Source organism: Phymastichus coffea, unplaced genomic scaffold (assembly GCF_024137745.1).
Source record: "Phymastichus coffea isolate CEN01 unplaced genomic scaffold, Cenicafe_Pcof_1.1 PCOF00010, whole genome shotgun sequence".
Taxonomy (NCBI): domain Eukaryota; kingdom Metazoa; phylum Arthropoda; class Insecta; order Hymenoptera; family Eulophidae; genus Phymastichus; species Phymastichus coffea.
In genome coordinates, this window is record NW_026706821.1 from 1,383,305 (window position 1) to 1,397,003 (window position 13,699).

At 45.9% G+C, this 13,699-nt stretch overlaps 1 protein-coding gene across 1 annotated transcript; it reads right to left on the minus strand.

Moving 5' to 3' along the window:
- Positions 1 to 11,714: 11,714 nt before the first annotated feature.
- On the minus strand, positions 11,715 to 13,406 carry LOC131671800 (uncharacterized). The gene is made up of 2 exons (XM_058948529.1): positions 12,099 to 13,406; positions 11,715 to 12,053 (listed from the first exon to the last, which is right to left on the minus strand). Exons 1-2 carry the CDS (start codon positions 13,404 to 13,406, stop codon positions 11,715 to 11,717), a joined length of 1,647 nt encoding a protein of 548 aa, XP_058804512.1.
- Positions 13,407 to 13,699: the final 293 nt, after the last annotated feature.

A 13,699-nucleotide genomic window follows, 5' to 3' on the forward strand; every position in this document is an offset into this window, starting at 1 on the left:
TGTAATAGAGCTGAAGATGGCTCCGAGTAGGTGGAGCGACCAGCCGTAGATTGCGTGTAGTGTATATCCTCTAATTATTGTATCTATTATTAATTTTATTGTGTTTATTAAGATCAATATCATAATTATAACTGAAGAGATTGATCCGCAAGTGATCATTTTGTTTATGATCATATTCCAGGTGCTGACTGCAATGTTTTTTAGCTCTACTTTGTATTAGTGTTATTTTGATAAAGCCATGAACAAATACCTTATTCCATGATCCGAAGCTATCAGCGTAGGCTGCTCCGTAGCAGGAGTTTCCTTCTGCGCTACCCGCGAAATCAATACTTTTTGAAGTGGTTGCGTTTATTTTTAGGTCAACAATTTTATGAATATTGTCATATACGAAAGTTCCCGTTTCATGGGTAAATTTACATTGTTCATGACTTATTTCGTAAATGTATTCCTGTTCTCCAGTTGGGGTGGGTATTAAGTGCCCGAATATTCCGCATGTGGAGACAGTTCTATGTATTTCTATTTTACATTGTAATACGGAAATTTCGCGGAATTCAGCGGCTTGTATTAATTCTATATATACATTCGATTTATTTACAGGAATGTTGTGAAAGTCGCATTCTCCCGTGTCTATTAGGGAGTACGTCGTGATGTTTGGCGTTGTTGTCCCGCAGTCATATCCGATGATGGCTGATGTTGTTTTGATAATTGTAATTAGTATTAAGAATTGTTGATACATTTTGGAATGGTCCTAAAACATAAATTATTGTTAGATTTTCTTTTTATGCATAATTAAATTATTTGCATGGACTGTATTTGCTTTTCCACCTTTATTTATGATGACATTATTTTTGTCTGTAACCTTTAAGATTTCAAATGGTCCCAGGTTTTGGTTCTTTTCGAGTTTGCCTGGTTTAGGTTCTTTTATGAGCCAGACTTGGTCTCCAATTTTGAAATCTGTTGGGTTTATGAAGCGATCGTAATACTTTTTTGATCTTTCTTTAGTAATTATTAGGTTTTCTCTTGCAAAATTTGCAATATCTTTCATATTTGTGATTAAATGTGACAGGTAATTATTGAAAGTGGGTAATTGTTCTGAACCTTTTAAAGCTTCGCTTGAAGGTAATCGTGGTGGATAAGCAAAAACTAGTTCATGTGGTGTGAATCTGTGGGCGCTGTGTACGCTTGTGTTATAATGGAATTGTGCTAGTTCTAGTAATTCGTCCCATTCGATTTTTTTGGTTGAAAAATTTTTTAAGTATTCGCACAATGGGTGATGGGCTCTTTCTAATGAACCGTTTGATTGTGGCGAAAAGGCTGTTGTTTCTATTTTCGTGAATTTAAATCTGCGCGCTATGCATTTCAAGAGTTTGCTTGTAAAGTTTGCCCCTCTATCTGTGAGCACGATTTTTGGTGAACTGAAAACGCATATAAATCTTTTTATGAACGCGTCGGCGATTGATTCGGCAGTTTGATCGGGTAGAGGTATCACTATTAGAAATTTTGATAATAAATCTTGAATGGAAAGGATGTATTTATTTTGATTTTTGGTAATATTTAGTGGACCTACTATATCCATAGCAATTTTGTCGAAAGTTTTAAACGGTGTTTCCGTTATAACCATTGGTTGTCTTGTCTTTCCTCTTTTTAATTTATTTCTCTGGCAGTCTTCGCAATTTTTTATTCTTTGTTCTATGTCTGTTTTTAAATTTTCCCATGTGACGTCGGGGTCACTCTCAGGTACGCTTGGAGCAAGCGTAAACTCAGGGTTGCTCTGATTTGGCTATCGTGTAACACATAAGCCGGGACGAGCAATATTGTTGCGTTGAGAAAACTGTATGCTAACGCGGAATGTAATAACCAAATGTTATTACGAACACACCAGACTCGCGCTTAATGTGTTCTTAAGGGACTTTAATGGAAATTCACCAGACTCACGCTTAATGAATTTCCAAAAGAAAGGCGGATTACTTAAAGAAAGAAAAGGATAGCCAGGTTTAAGATTTTACTTACTTTCATTTTATCAATTTAGTTATTATTAAAGTTGCGTTCTCTCTCTGCCCTTTGGCCTCTTTCTCTCTCTATATGCTCTGAATATACTTGGGTGATTTTTCTTCTTTGATGCTTCCTCCGGGACTCACTCACTGGTAAAAACTTCTTATTAGGGACTTCCTGGTGCTCACTCCGCACTTACTCTATCTGAACTTAACTTACTCTCCAGCCTTGTACAGAGCTTTTTATAAGCCGTGGGTGGTTGGGTGGAAATCCCTCTCCTCAGGCCCATGAAGTGATAACGGCTAAATTTTGTATTGGTGGGAAATTTTCTAATCATATCCAGAATTCTTTATTGGTCTGTGGGCGTGAATTTTCAGAGAGAGAAAGAGCGGTCCCTTTTTAACTTGGGCCCTTTTCTCCAGAGATGGCTCTCGGAGTGCCACTTTTAAGAGCAAGAGTAACGCTATAGCTTATAATTACTTATACATAATTGTACTAAACTTAATTAATTATGACGATACATAGTGACTATTATGAACATTCAGAAAAATTCAAACCTTTTACGATTTATTATAAAATACATTATTGTTCTATTTATTGGTTATTCGGTGACAAAAAGGTGCGCATTATAATGGCTTACAAAATTGATGAAAATCTATTTAATATTACGGATATTTTCTTAAAAATCGGTGGGAAAAAAAAAGATAGATTGCATTTTTATGGTTCCCTTCCATTATCAGCGTGATAACACTTCACGATGTATACGCGATGATCGTAGGCCCCTGTCAACACATACGTGTGGGACAAAGCAGGATAGGCGTTGATTGTAAGCTTGAGTACGCAGGCTCGGGCCATTATCAAAGTTTATATTTCGAATGCGTTTTCATCGTGGGAAATCAGGAAGGTTCCCACTCCGTTCGTCATATTTAATAATTAAAATAAAAAAAAACTAAGTTACGGCTAGCCGTCACACCCCCACACTTAAACGATTGCTAGAGGAGTGCAACGAGGAAGAGCAATCGAAATTTTTATTCTAATTATAAAGATCTTGTCGTATCATGCTGTAATCAAGGTTTTATCATTTTTTTTATTATTTTATTAATCTCGAAGATCTTACCCTAACATGGGAGGAACCCAAACGATGGTTTAACTGCTTGAGATTGTGATGCTGGAATCGAATTACTTTGGTTGTGTTGTGTTATTTCATTTTCTGTTGTATGTAGAGTCGGATATAACTCCTGTCCAGGAGCGGTGGCAATATTTGCTGGTGATTCTACATCGCTTTTCGCTTCTGTGGGTTTTGGTGCTAAATGTATCAGAAACGTAGTTAAACTGTTCCATATGGCCCCAATCAAATGAAAAGACCATCCATAAATGCTATGTAGAGTTATTCCATTGATGAGGACTTCTATTAATTTTTTTGTAGTTTGGACAATTAGTATAATTGCAAGTATACCGGCACTGAAAGTACCAAAGGTCATAAATTTCATCAACATTTTGTTCCAGGTATTGACTATTAACTGCTCCATTACATTCTCATTCATTAACCTTCTAATTATTCCGTTACTGTCTCTTATGGTGTGTCCACGAATTTCTCTGGTTACATCATTTATTACTGCAGGTTGCTCCAAGGGAAACAGGATTCTGTTCATTAAATCTTGTAGATCCTTTTCTGTATATATTCCGCTGGTGGCTAGTGAGGGAATATTCTGGTACTTCCAGGTTAATCCAGAAAAAGGCTTAAGAGTGGTGGGAGTTTTTGCTTCTACTGCTCTTGGTAAAAACTTATACCAGTCATCATTAAAGTAAAAAAATGTGGGTAGGAGAGCATTACAATCAACTACTGTCCCATAAGCCTTCAAAATATGTGTTTTTGGAGATAAAAATTTGGTATGGTTGTTATGGATTACTTTTAGTTCAGCATAACATTCGTCTCCTTGCGATACCTTCACATCAACGGGTATACACTTAACGATGTGTACTACCTCTCCTGCTGTCACAGCCATGTATCCGGGTCCTTTCATGAGATTATAGGCAAACTGATCGGGAGATTGACTAGCAATTGCAAGTGAATTTTTCATAATTTCTCTTTCTTGCTTACAGCGATGTACGACAACATCCTTGTACATACGACTTAATTGTACTTTTATGTGACGTTCTACATATACAAATTTAGAATTTACATACGCAAATATATCTAGGTTGTTCATTGATATTTTCTTACTTAGAAAAAATGCATTATTTTCGACAATATAAACAAATAATTTTGGGTGTTCAGTAACTATAATTTCGTAACCACATAGATTACGTTTAGATTTGGATATTAACGCAAAAGCAATGTCTTGTGTTACTAACGAGTATAATGTTTGTTCTATTTCACCTTCAATTTGATTAGCTGTTCCTTCATACAATATTTGATACCGATTAAATTTGCATACATCTTTAGGTACACTTTCCCAAAAAGTGTATCCTCCTTCAGAATCTATACAATGTTCACTACCTAAAATACATCTAACGCCACTACGTAATATTATTTGGTTATTATCTAAATCGACAGAAGCGGTATATTCTTGTAAAGTTACTTTTATTTTAGCTTGGACAACTACGGAATTCCAGCTTCCATAAGCATCGGAATAACTACCATAGGTACATTCTCCATTATGATCTACGCTTCCTGCAAGTATAGCGGGTCTAACCGTGGTTTGATTAACTTTAATATCTCGAAATACATATGAATTGTCAAAATAAAATGTACCGCTTTTGTGTAAATCATAACACGTTTGTTGGCTTACATCCATTAAATATTCTATTGCGCCATTCTCTATTATGGAATTATGTGAATGCATTCCACAATAATAAACAGTTCGGTCTACTTGGACTTCACATTGAATCACTTGAGCAGTTTCATAGTTATTTAACTGTAATAATTGAATGTACTTTCTTGTTGCGTTTATTTTTGTAGAAGGCATTTCACATTCTTCCACGCTTAATAAAGATATAGTGGTTATATTAAGAGATCTTGCTTCGCAGTCGTATCCTATGATGGCTGTAACTGGATTAGTTATTGTTAAAAATATCAGTGATAACAGAGAAGAATGCATCATGTTTTTGGTTCTGTTGCGACGGGGGAGAGGGAGGGGAAAAATAACAGACGGGTATTCTTCCGGTCTCGCACTGTCGCCAGCGGCGCGCAGTCAGCCGAGACAACGTGTGCAGCTTTTATTTGATATTTGTTGGGCGCCAGCTACCGCGCTCTCGCGTTAGGAGAGCGGGTAGCGCTGCAACGTTGGCTGGTTCTCGGCTCGGTGGTCCTGCTGCTCGCTGTGAGGTCGGGTGGTTTCCCCGTTGCCTCCCTCCTCGTCGCCGTTGATGTTCTTGCGCGCGTGGCCGGCTATCACCTGTGAAGAATGAAGCGGGAGCGCGAAGTCCTAGGCGACGATTCGTTCGAATCTAGATCGTATCGAGCGAAAGGGGAAAGAAGGGGGGCAACGGGTGGTTTACAAGGCCACCCACGGCTGCGGCTCGTTCGGCTAGCTAGAAAATTCGGGGCATGGCAGCTATTAACCCAGAAGCGGGTACATCGAGGGGGGCGTCGCAGGGGCGCCCCGGTTGACGGGCTAGTGGTTCATGGGGGATAGCTCCTTCCCCGGACTGGTGGCGTAGTGGCTGCGACGGCGGCTATCGGCTGGGTGATAATCAGGGCAGTCGGGGAATTCTCGCACGCTCTTACCGATCACAAGCCGATCGCGAAAGCTACGGGGGATGAGGCGATCAAGTGGGTACAGTCAATAACAAGTCGGATGTAAAGGCAATTCAGATTTATTACGCAAAAAAAACTCCCAGGTCAACCCCAGTGGTCTACCCCTAGCGATGGTCAGCCTGGTCTAGGTTACTGGGGGACGCGAGTGGCGCACTACGACGCGAAGTCGGCCTAGACAGACAATGATTCGGTCGAATATTTCGGACTTCGGATACGATTCGGATATACAACGTCGGTTTATTTATTCGCGGCGAAAATTCCAGCTCGTTCGAAACAAATGCGCTCAGGAATTCGGTCGGTCACGCGAAGGTTAACTAATGTTCGCGGTGTTGACGGTACTTGTAGCGACGATCGCGAACAAAATAAAGGCGACAATGTATCCGAATTTTGCCGGTCGAACGAAGAACTAACACGACTCGTATACCGTTTAGGTCGATTCGGAAAAGAATTCGTAGACACACACTCTAAGGAAAACTTGTTTCACGGATGATAGCAACACGGCGACTCGCGACGATGCCCAGAAGGTCGGTGGCAAAAACATGCGCAGCAACGGCAACGGGCGCGCGAAGGTCATACGGCATACTCGCGCGCGGATATTTGGCGATCATGCGACAATTTCAAATGCGGGACAAAGGAACGGCTTGACAAAGAAAAAGCTCGGAGACAACGACAAACATGGTCGATCACGAGACGTAATGCGCGCGAAGGTCATGCGGCACTCCCGTTCGGTAATTACGCGGCAACTTTATCTTGCGGACAATGATAATGTGATGGCTCGATAAAGATTTTCGGAGGTCAGCAATGAGTGGACGAATGTTACTGTCGGACGCGCGAAGGTCGTACGGCATACTCGCGCGCGGATATTTGGCGATCATGCGACAATTTCAAATGCGGGACAAAGGAACGGCTTGACAAAGAAAAAGCTCGGAGACAACGACAAACATGGTCGATCACGAGACGTAATGCGCGCGAAGGTCATGCGGCACTCCCGTTCGGTAATTACGCGGCAACTTTATCTTGCGGACAATGATAATGTGATGGCTCGATAAAGATTTTCGGAGGTCAGCAATGAGTGGACGAATGTTACTGTCGGACGCGCGAAGGTCGTACGGCACTCCCGAAACGCGGCGGTCGACAACGCGCGGCAAACTCGCGATTATTAGTCATGCAAGAAAATCAGTAATAAAGGGGTACTCACTTCTGATAAATTTCCGGTCAATTATTGTTGTGATTATGGCCGTTAAGGCCGCTGTAGCGGCCGCTACTATGACTGTTTGCGTCGCCGTTATTTCTATTATGCTGCTAATCTAATACTATCTCCCTTCTTTCGTATTCACGTCTCTCACCTTTCGCCTCTATTTCTTCTTCTAACTCTCACTTTTCACTTCTATTTCCTTCTCTAATCCTCACCGTTCACGTCTATTTCTTCTTCTAATTCTCACCTCTCACTTCTATTTCCTTTTCTAATTCTCACTTTTCACGTCTATTTCTTCTTCACTTTATTCTATGAGTACTGCGCGTCAGCGAGGCTCGGCGGGTTTACACCGTCGAGGCTTAACGGTTACTGGCGCGCCGTTTTTCGGCGACGCGCCGCTTCTCCTAGTTTACTTCCCCTTCGTATTTGTTGATTGGCTAACTTGTTGCTAAGCCGGGTCTCAGCGCCGTCTATATTAATGTTTTTTACCCGCGCAATTTGTTTATTGGTCGGTCCTTCGCGCCTAATTTGCCTACTGGTCGCGAAGATAGCGTCGGTTTTTACTCATTAGTCTGACCACCCCTAAGCTGATAACGATTGGCCGGTCAACTAGCGTCGCTTGTCTATCCTCTTCTAGCTACCGCTCGTTGGTCTTACCGATTCCCCTCGCTCGCTTCCGATCGGTCTAGCATCGGCGGTCTCGCTCGCTCTCACGCGCTCGGCCACTCCTACTTCTAGTCTAGCTAGGCCTGCCTAACTAACGGGGGCTTGCGATCAGCTGATCGCGGCTGGAAACTTAAGGGGCTTCTAGCTCCCCGGGGGAGTGTCGGATCGGGTCGTGAGTGCGCGAGGGGTTGTACGCGAGCGTAAGGGTCGTGCGAATCGGTCAGGGGGACTTCCAGAGGTCATAGTTCGCGAGATCCGGGAGTGCGTGGGCGGGTGTATGCGGTCGTGGCTGTTCTGCCGCATCGTGCCGGTAGTGCATAATTTGTGTGTGATGACGCATCATCACATAGCCCCCCACTAATCCGGTGCATACACATGCACCGTGATTCGTCGGTCATCGCGGGTCTACTGGTGATCTGCTCATACCTGGTCCTCAGCTACTGATTTAGTGACCTGAAAAGATGGTTAGGGAGTGTCGGAGTAAGGTGAAATGAGTTGGACTTATTGCATGGTCAGTTTCGTTATTTATTGATCTTAATGGCTGTCTGAGTCGTTGTTGTTCGACCGTCGGTAACGGTGCTTGGTCCGTTCGAGTCGGCGTCGTTCCGCCGCTGCCAGGGACTCGACGGTTTCCCTCAGCCGCTCCAGCTCCTGAAGGCGGTCGTTTATTTCTTCCTCTCCTTCTTGGTGGCTCCTAGACCTACTGTGGTCACGACGGTGGTAGGGGCGTCCTTCCCTGGGTGTCCGGGGGATGGCGCCCGTTTCTGGTCCAGGTAGGTCCCTTGTTAACATCATGACCTCCTGGTAGGTCGGAGGGGGTGCCTGCACCTCGTGTGGAGGGTGGTAGCTCCAACTCGTTTGGGGTGCGTCGTGGTTTTGGCTCGTGTTGGTCGGTATTGTCCTAATTGATGGACTAGGAGTTTTCGCCCTTTCCAGCCGGTCCCAATATTCGGTGGAGCACCGGGGACAAACCTGGATGCTGGTACCCCTCCTGCCGCAGTTGCCGCAGTATTTCGATGTTTCCGCTGGCCTCGGGCACGTTCGAAAAGTGTGCCCGGGCAACCAGCAATTGAAACAGCTGCGGCCAGGTGGATCTACTGTAGGGTCGGTTGGAATAGGCCGAAGGTTCCCGAATCCGGCTCCTGTGTCCCTCGGTCGGTTCTCCCTATTGGTCCAAATACGGGGAGGCTGGGGGCGGACGGGAGGTCCTGGCTCGTCGTCGGATACCTGCTCTGGATTCACCGTACTCTCCAGGTCCTCGTATTGTAGATGCCGTCTGGGGTTGTATCTCCTACGGCGGCCGTTCTCCTCTCGGACCATTATCTGGTCTAGCGTAATCTCCATTGGTGGCGTCTGGGGGGTTCGTACCGTGAGCCATCCTGGATGTGGTCGGTTCTTTGGTGCTGGTTCCAATGTATCTTCCTCCGCCGTTACCATCTCGTCCAGGGTCTCATCGGTCGTGATAATTAACCCAGATCCACCCGAACTGGACGACCTGCTTGCTCTTCTAGGGTTTGCTTGAGTATCTTCTGCGGGCTTCCCACCCTGTTCTATTAGTCCGGCCAGGTGTATTATCTTCTGGTCGTCCCCGGTCTGTTCTTTTTGGGGGACCAGGATTGCCACCCTCTTAGCGGCCACTGTTAGCCGTTCCTGTAGTTCTGAGGGTGGTTGGTCTCCCTCAAGGCGGGCTTTTTCCCTCAAGATCTCCTCTTCGATCTCCATGATGTAGGAGGAGATCGAGAAGGAGGGCGACGGTGCTGCTGTTCTTTGGTCGTTAATGGTCTTGGTTTCCAGGTCGCTTTCTTCATCCGAGGAGATGGTGACGAGTTCGGGTCGGTTTGGTGGTCTGTCCTCAGTGGGTCTGAATCCCAGGTCCGGTCGGTGGTGTGGGGACCGTTGAGCGCGTGTCCCAAACTTGGGAGGCATCGTTGAGTCTGTAAATCGAAAAGGTTTTAATTTTCGGTCAATATACTTTCGGGGGAGGTCTGTTAGTGAAGGTCATCAGCCAGCACCAGTCGTGCGATGTTAGTCTGGTTAGTTAATTAGTTTGTTACGCGACCTACATCTCCCCCCCCCTTTTGTAAAACTAGAGAGGCTTGTCCTTTCTAGTTCTCGACTCAACATGATTTTCGGGGCGTGATCTTATTTGTTTAGGTTCTGTGGTCTTAGTTACGCGGTGGTCGTTCGATAACTAACTTAATATTGACCGGATTTTCATACTTTATAAGGTTTTAACTGGGTAACGTGAACTTTTCCTGTCTCTTTGCCGAACGTATTCTCGATAATGTACACGTTATCTGATAGCTGTTCCTTTATCTGGAATGGTCCCTCATATTTCCCGGCTAATTTTGCCGAGAAATAGTTGGTCGCACTGGATAGGTGATGAGCTTTTCTCCATACCAGGTCTCCTATTTTGTATCTTGTTGGTTTCCGACCTTTATTATAGCGGTCGGCCATCTGGCTGTGGGCTTGGTCCAGTCGATCTTGAATTGTTTCGCGAAGGTCGTCCAGTTTCTTCAGTCGGTTCGCCCATTCATTTGGGTTTGATGCCACTTTAATCTCGGTGGACTCCACCTTCCGGCGTAGGCTCTTGGGAGGCTTCGGTTGCCGTCCGAAATTTAAAAAGGCTGGTGATGCTCGCGTGGTCGACTGTACTGCCGTATTCATCGCATAGCGGAGCTCGTTTAGGTGTTGGTCCCAATCCTTATGGTTGTTGTCGACAAAGGTCGCTATCATGGTCTTCAGTGTACGGTTCGAGCTTTCGACTGGGTTGGCTTGCGGATGGTACGGCACGGTGGTGACATGCTTGATACCATACTCCTGTAGCATGGTATCTACGCATTTGTTGGCATATTCCTTGCCGTTGTCAGTTAACAGGTAATCCGGAGTCTCCCACCGAAGCAAAATCAACTCTTCGAAGGCTCGGGCGACATTCTTGCCGTTGGCTGTTCGTACCGGCTTCAGCTCTATCCAACGAGTGAACAGGTCTTGAAACACTAGTAGGTATTTATTCTGAGTCTTGCTCCTGGGGAATTCCATGGTGTCAACTGCCACTACGGCCCATGGTCGGTCGATATTCCGCCGGCCCATTAGGCCTTGAGGTCCTAGTTGGCTGGCTTTATACTTTTGACACTTTTCGCAACGGGTCACGTAGTTGTATACGCTTGAATACATCCCCCTCCAGTAGTAGTCGTGAGCAATCCTTAGATAGGTCTTTTCAACCCCTAAGTGGCCGGTCGTTGTCAAGCAGTGAGCGTCATACATTATTTGCTGTCTATATTCGTCCGGTACCACAAGCTTCCAGTTAGTTTCTCCGTCAGTGACCGGGTCGGTCGACTCATCCAGTCGGTGATAGTATAGCATGTTGTCCTCTATCTTCCAGTCCGGGAATTTTGCTGGGTTCTGATTAACATCCCATCGTCGTCGCAGGTACCAGGTGTCTTTGATCAGTTTGAAGGCTGATACGGCATCGGGTCCTGGCGACATTCGTGATAGGGCATCGGGCAGATTATGTAGGTTCCCTTTTCGGTGTTTCACAGTGATTGGCCATTGTTGTAGTTCCAGGATCCAACGGCCTAGGCGACCTTTTGGTTCTTTGTTGTTAAAGAGCCAGGTCAAGGCACTGTGGTCGGTCACTACGGTGAATTCATAGCCTTCTAGATATGGCCTCAGCTTATTTATCGCGTATATCACTGCCAAGCACTCCTTTTCCGTTACCGAATAATTACGCTCCGGTCCTGTCAGGGATCTGCCGATGTATACTATGGGATGTTCGCCGTCGTCGAATTCTTGACTCAGTACCCCTCCGATGGCGAAATCACTCGCGTCGGTCTGGACGGTGAAAGGTCGACTGAAGTCGAGACGGGCTAATACCGGAGCTTGCGTTAAGGCTTGTTTTAAGGTTTCAAAGGCCAGTTGCTGTTCCGGTCCCCAAGTATACACTTGGTTCTTCTTTGTTAGTTTCTGTAGCGGGACTTTAATTTCGGAACAATTTTTGATAAATCGGGAATACCATTCCACCATCCCTAAGAAGCTCTTCAACTGCATGACGGTGCGAGGTACTGGGAATTCCAGTACTGGTCTAGTACGGTCTGGATCTGGTCAGAGGCCGTCGTGGTCCAGTAGGAGTCCCAGGTAATTGAGGCGAGAGCATCCAAATTCACATTTCTTAGCGTTGATCTGTAGGCCAGCATCATTGAGTCGTCTGAGAACTAGTTCTAAGAAATGTAGATGGTCGTCAAAGCTCTCTGTTGCTATTATGATATCATCCAGGTACGGGAAAACATATGGTTCCCAGTCTGGTCCGAACAGGGCATCAGCCAATCGTTGAAACGTGGCTGGTGCGTTTACTAGTCCGAAGGGCATTACAACAAATTCCCACAACCCTTCACCAGGGCTCGCAAATGCTGTGTATTGGCAACTATCTTCTTCTAATGCAATCTGGAAATATGCTTATCGTAGGTCTATCTTGCTGATGTATCTTACATGCCTAAGTCGGTCTAATATCGAGTCCATATTTGGCAGTGGGTATGCGTCCTTGCGGGTCACCTTGTTCAGGTCTCTGTAGTCAATACAGAACCTCCAGGTCCCGTCAGGCTTGCGGATCATTACAGATGCGCTTCTCCAGGCACTTTTGGATGGCCTTATAATGCCTAAATCATACATTCTCTTAATCTCTTCTCGGACAATCTTCTGCATCGCTGGTGACATCCTACGCAGCCCTTGTCTTACCGGTTTAGAATCTCCTATGTCAATCAGATGTTTTACTACGGGTGTACGTCCTAGCTCGTCTGTCTCAGGCGGTGGCAGCCTTTCTATTACTTCATTCAGCTTTGCGGCCTGGGCGGTCGTCATTTCGATCAACCCCGCACATTCCGCAGAGAAGGTTACAATATCGTGGGGTTTGCGAGGCCTCAAGTAGTGCCATCGCCCCCCACGTACTCTCCATTTCTTGTCCTTGAATAGCAACACCATGTCCCATTCGGTCAAGAAATCTAGTCCAAGGATGATGGGTGGTCCGGTCAGGTTAGTCATAGCTTTGAAGTTGAACCTGGCCGTATGCCCATCGCAGCTCACTTGGAGTGGCAATTCTCCTTCAGTTCGCTCAATGACCCCGGTCACTCCTTGTACCTCACTGAAACGCGGTATAAGTCGGTCTCGGTACCGGGCTGTGATCGAGGGTCCGATGATAGATACTGACGCGCCTGAGTCTATCAGGGCGTCGTATACTACCTTACCGATAGCGATAGGAATAAACAGACGGTTGTCGCAGTGTGCGCTTTTAACCGAGAGGGTCCCTGGCGTATTTGTAGCCCCATACTGGTCAGTTTCGGACGCGTCTGGTCGATCGGTTAATCCGGCGTCGAATGACGTAGTCGTTCCTGAGCAGTCGGCCGGCCCGCATAGCTGGGTGTCCTCCTCCCTTTGCGGGTTCGCATTTGACTCCGAGTTATTTTTGCTGTCCTCGGAGTCAGCGAAGGTCACCGTCTTTACCTTGGTGCCAGTGTTCATCCCCCCTGGCTCCCAAGGTCCTATCGGTCCTTTCGGCGTCCGTCTCCCTGAGTTATCAAAGCTCTCCTCAGGGCCAACGGTCATTGCTTCCTGCTGCTTCGTATTCCTGGGGTCTGCATCCATCTGGCCTGACTCCCAGGAATTTGCTTCACTGTATTTCCCCCTGGGGCCTACACTAGTCTGGCCTGACTCCCAGGGGTACTTGCCTACGTTGCTCATCATCCCCGGCTCTGAGTTATTTGTGCTGTCCTCAGAGTCGGGGGAATCTTCTCGCTTCTGCATCGCTTTCCTGGGGCCTACTCTAATCTGGCCTGACCCACATTAGTCTTCTCTGTCGCATTTCCCCCTGGGGCCTACATCTATCTGGCCTGACACCCAGGGGTACTTGTTAGCTTCGCTCATCGGTTCCGACTCTGAGTTATTTTTGCTGTCCTCAGAGTCGGGTGATTCTTCTCTCTTCCGCATCTCTCTCCTGGGGCCTACACTAGTCTGGCCTGACCCACAGGAGTTTTCTTCATCACACTTCCCCCTGGGGCCTACATCCATCTGGCCTGACTCCCAGGGGTATTCATCAT

Bases quoted from the DNA above. Each gene is read 5' to 3' on its own strand.
- LOC131671800 (XM_058948529.1), bottom strand. From the start codon at position 13,406: ATGCAGAAGCGAGAAGATTCCCCCGACTCTGAGGACAGCACAAATAAC. The intron at 12,054-12,098 runs GTAAGATACATC...GCATATTTCCAG, and splicing joins TATTAGACCGACTTAGGCAT to ATTGCATTAGAAGAAGATAG.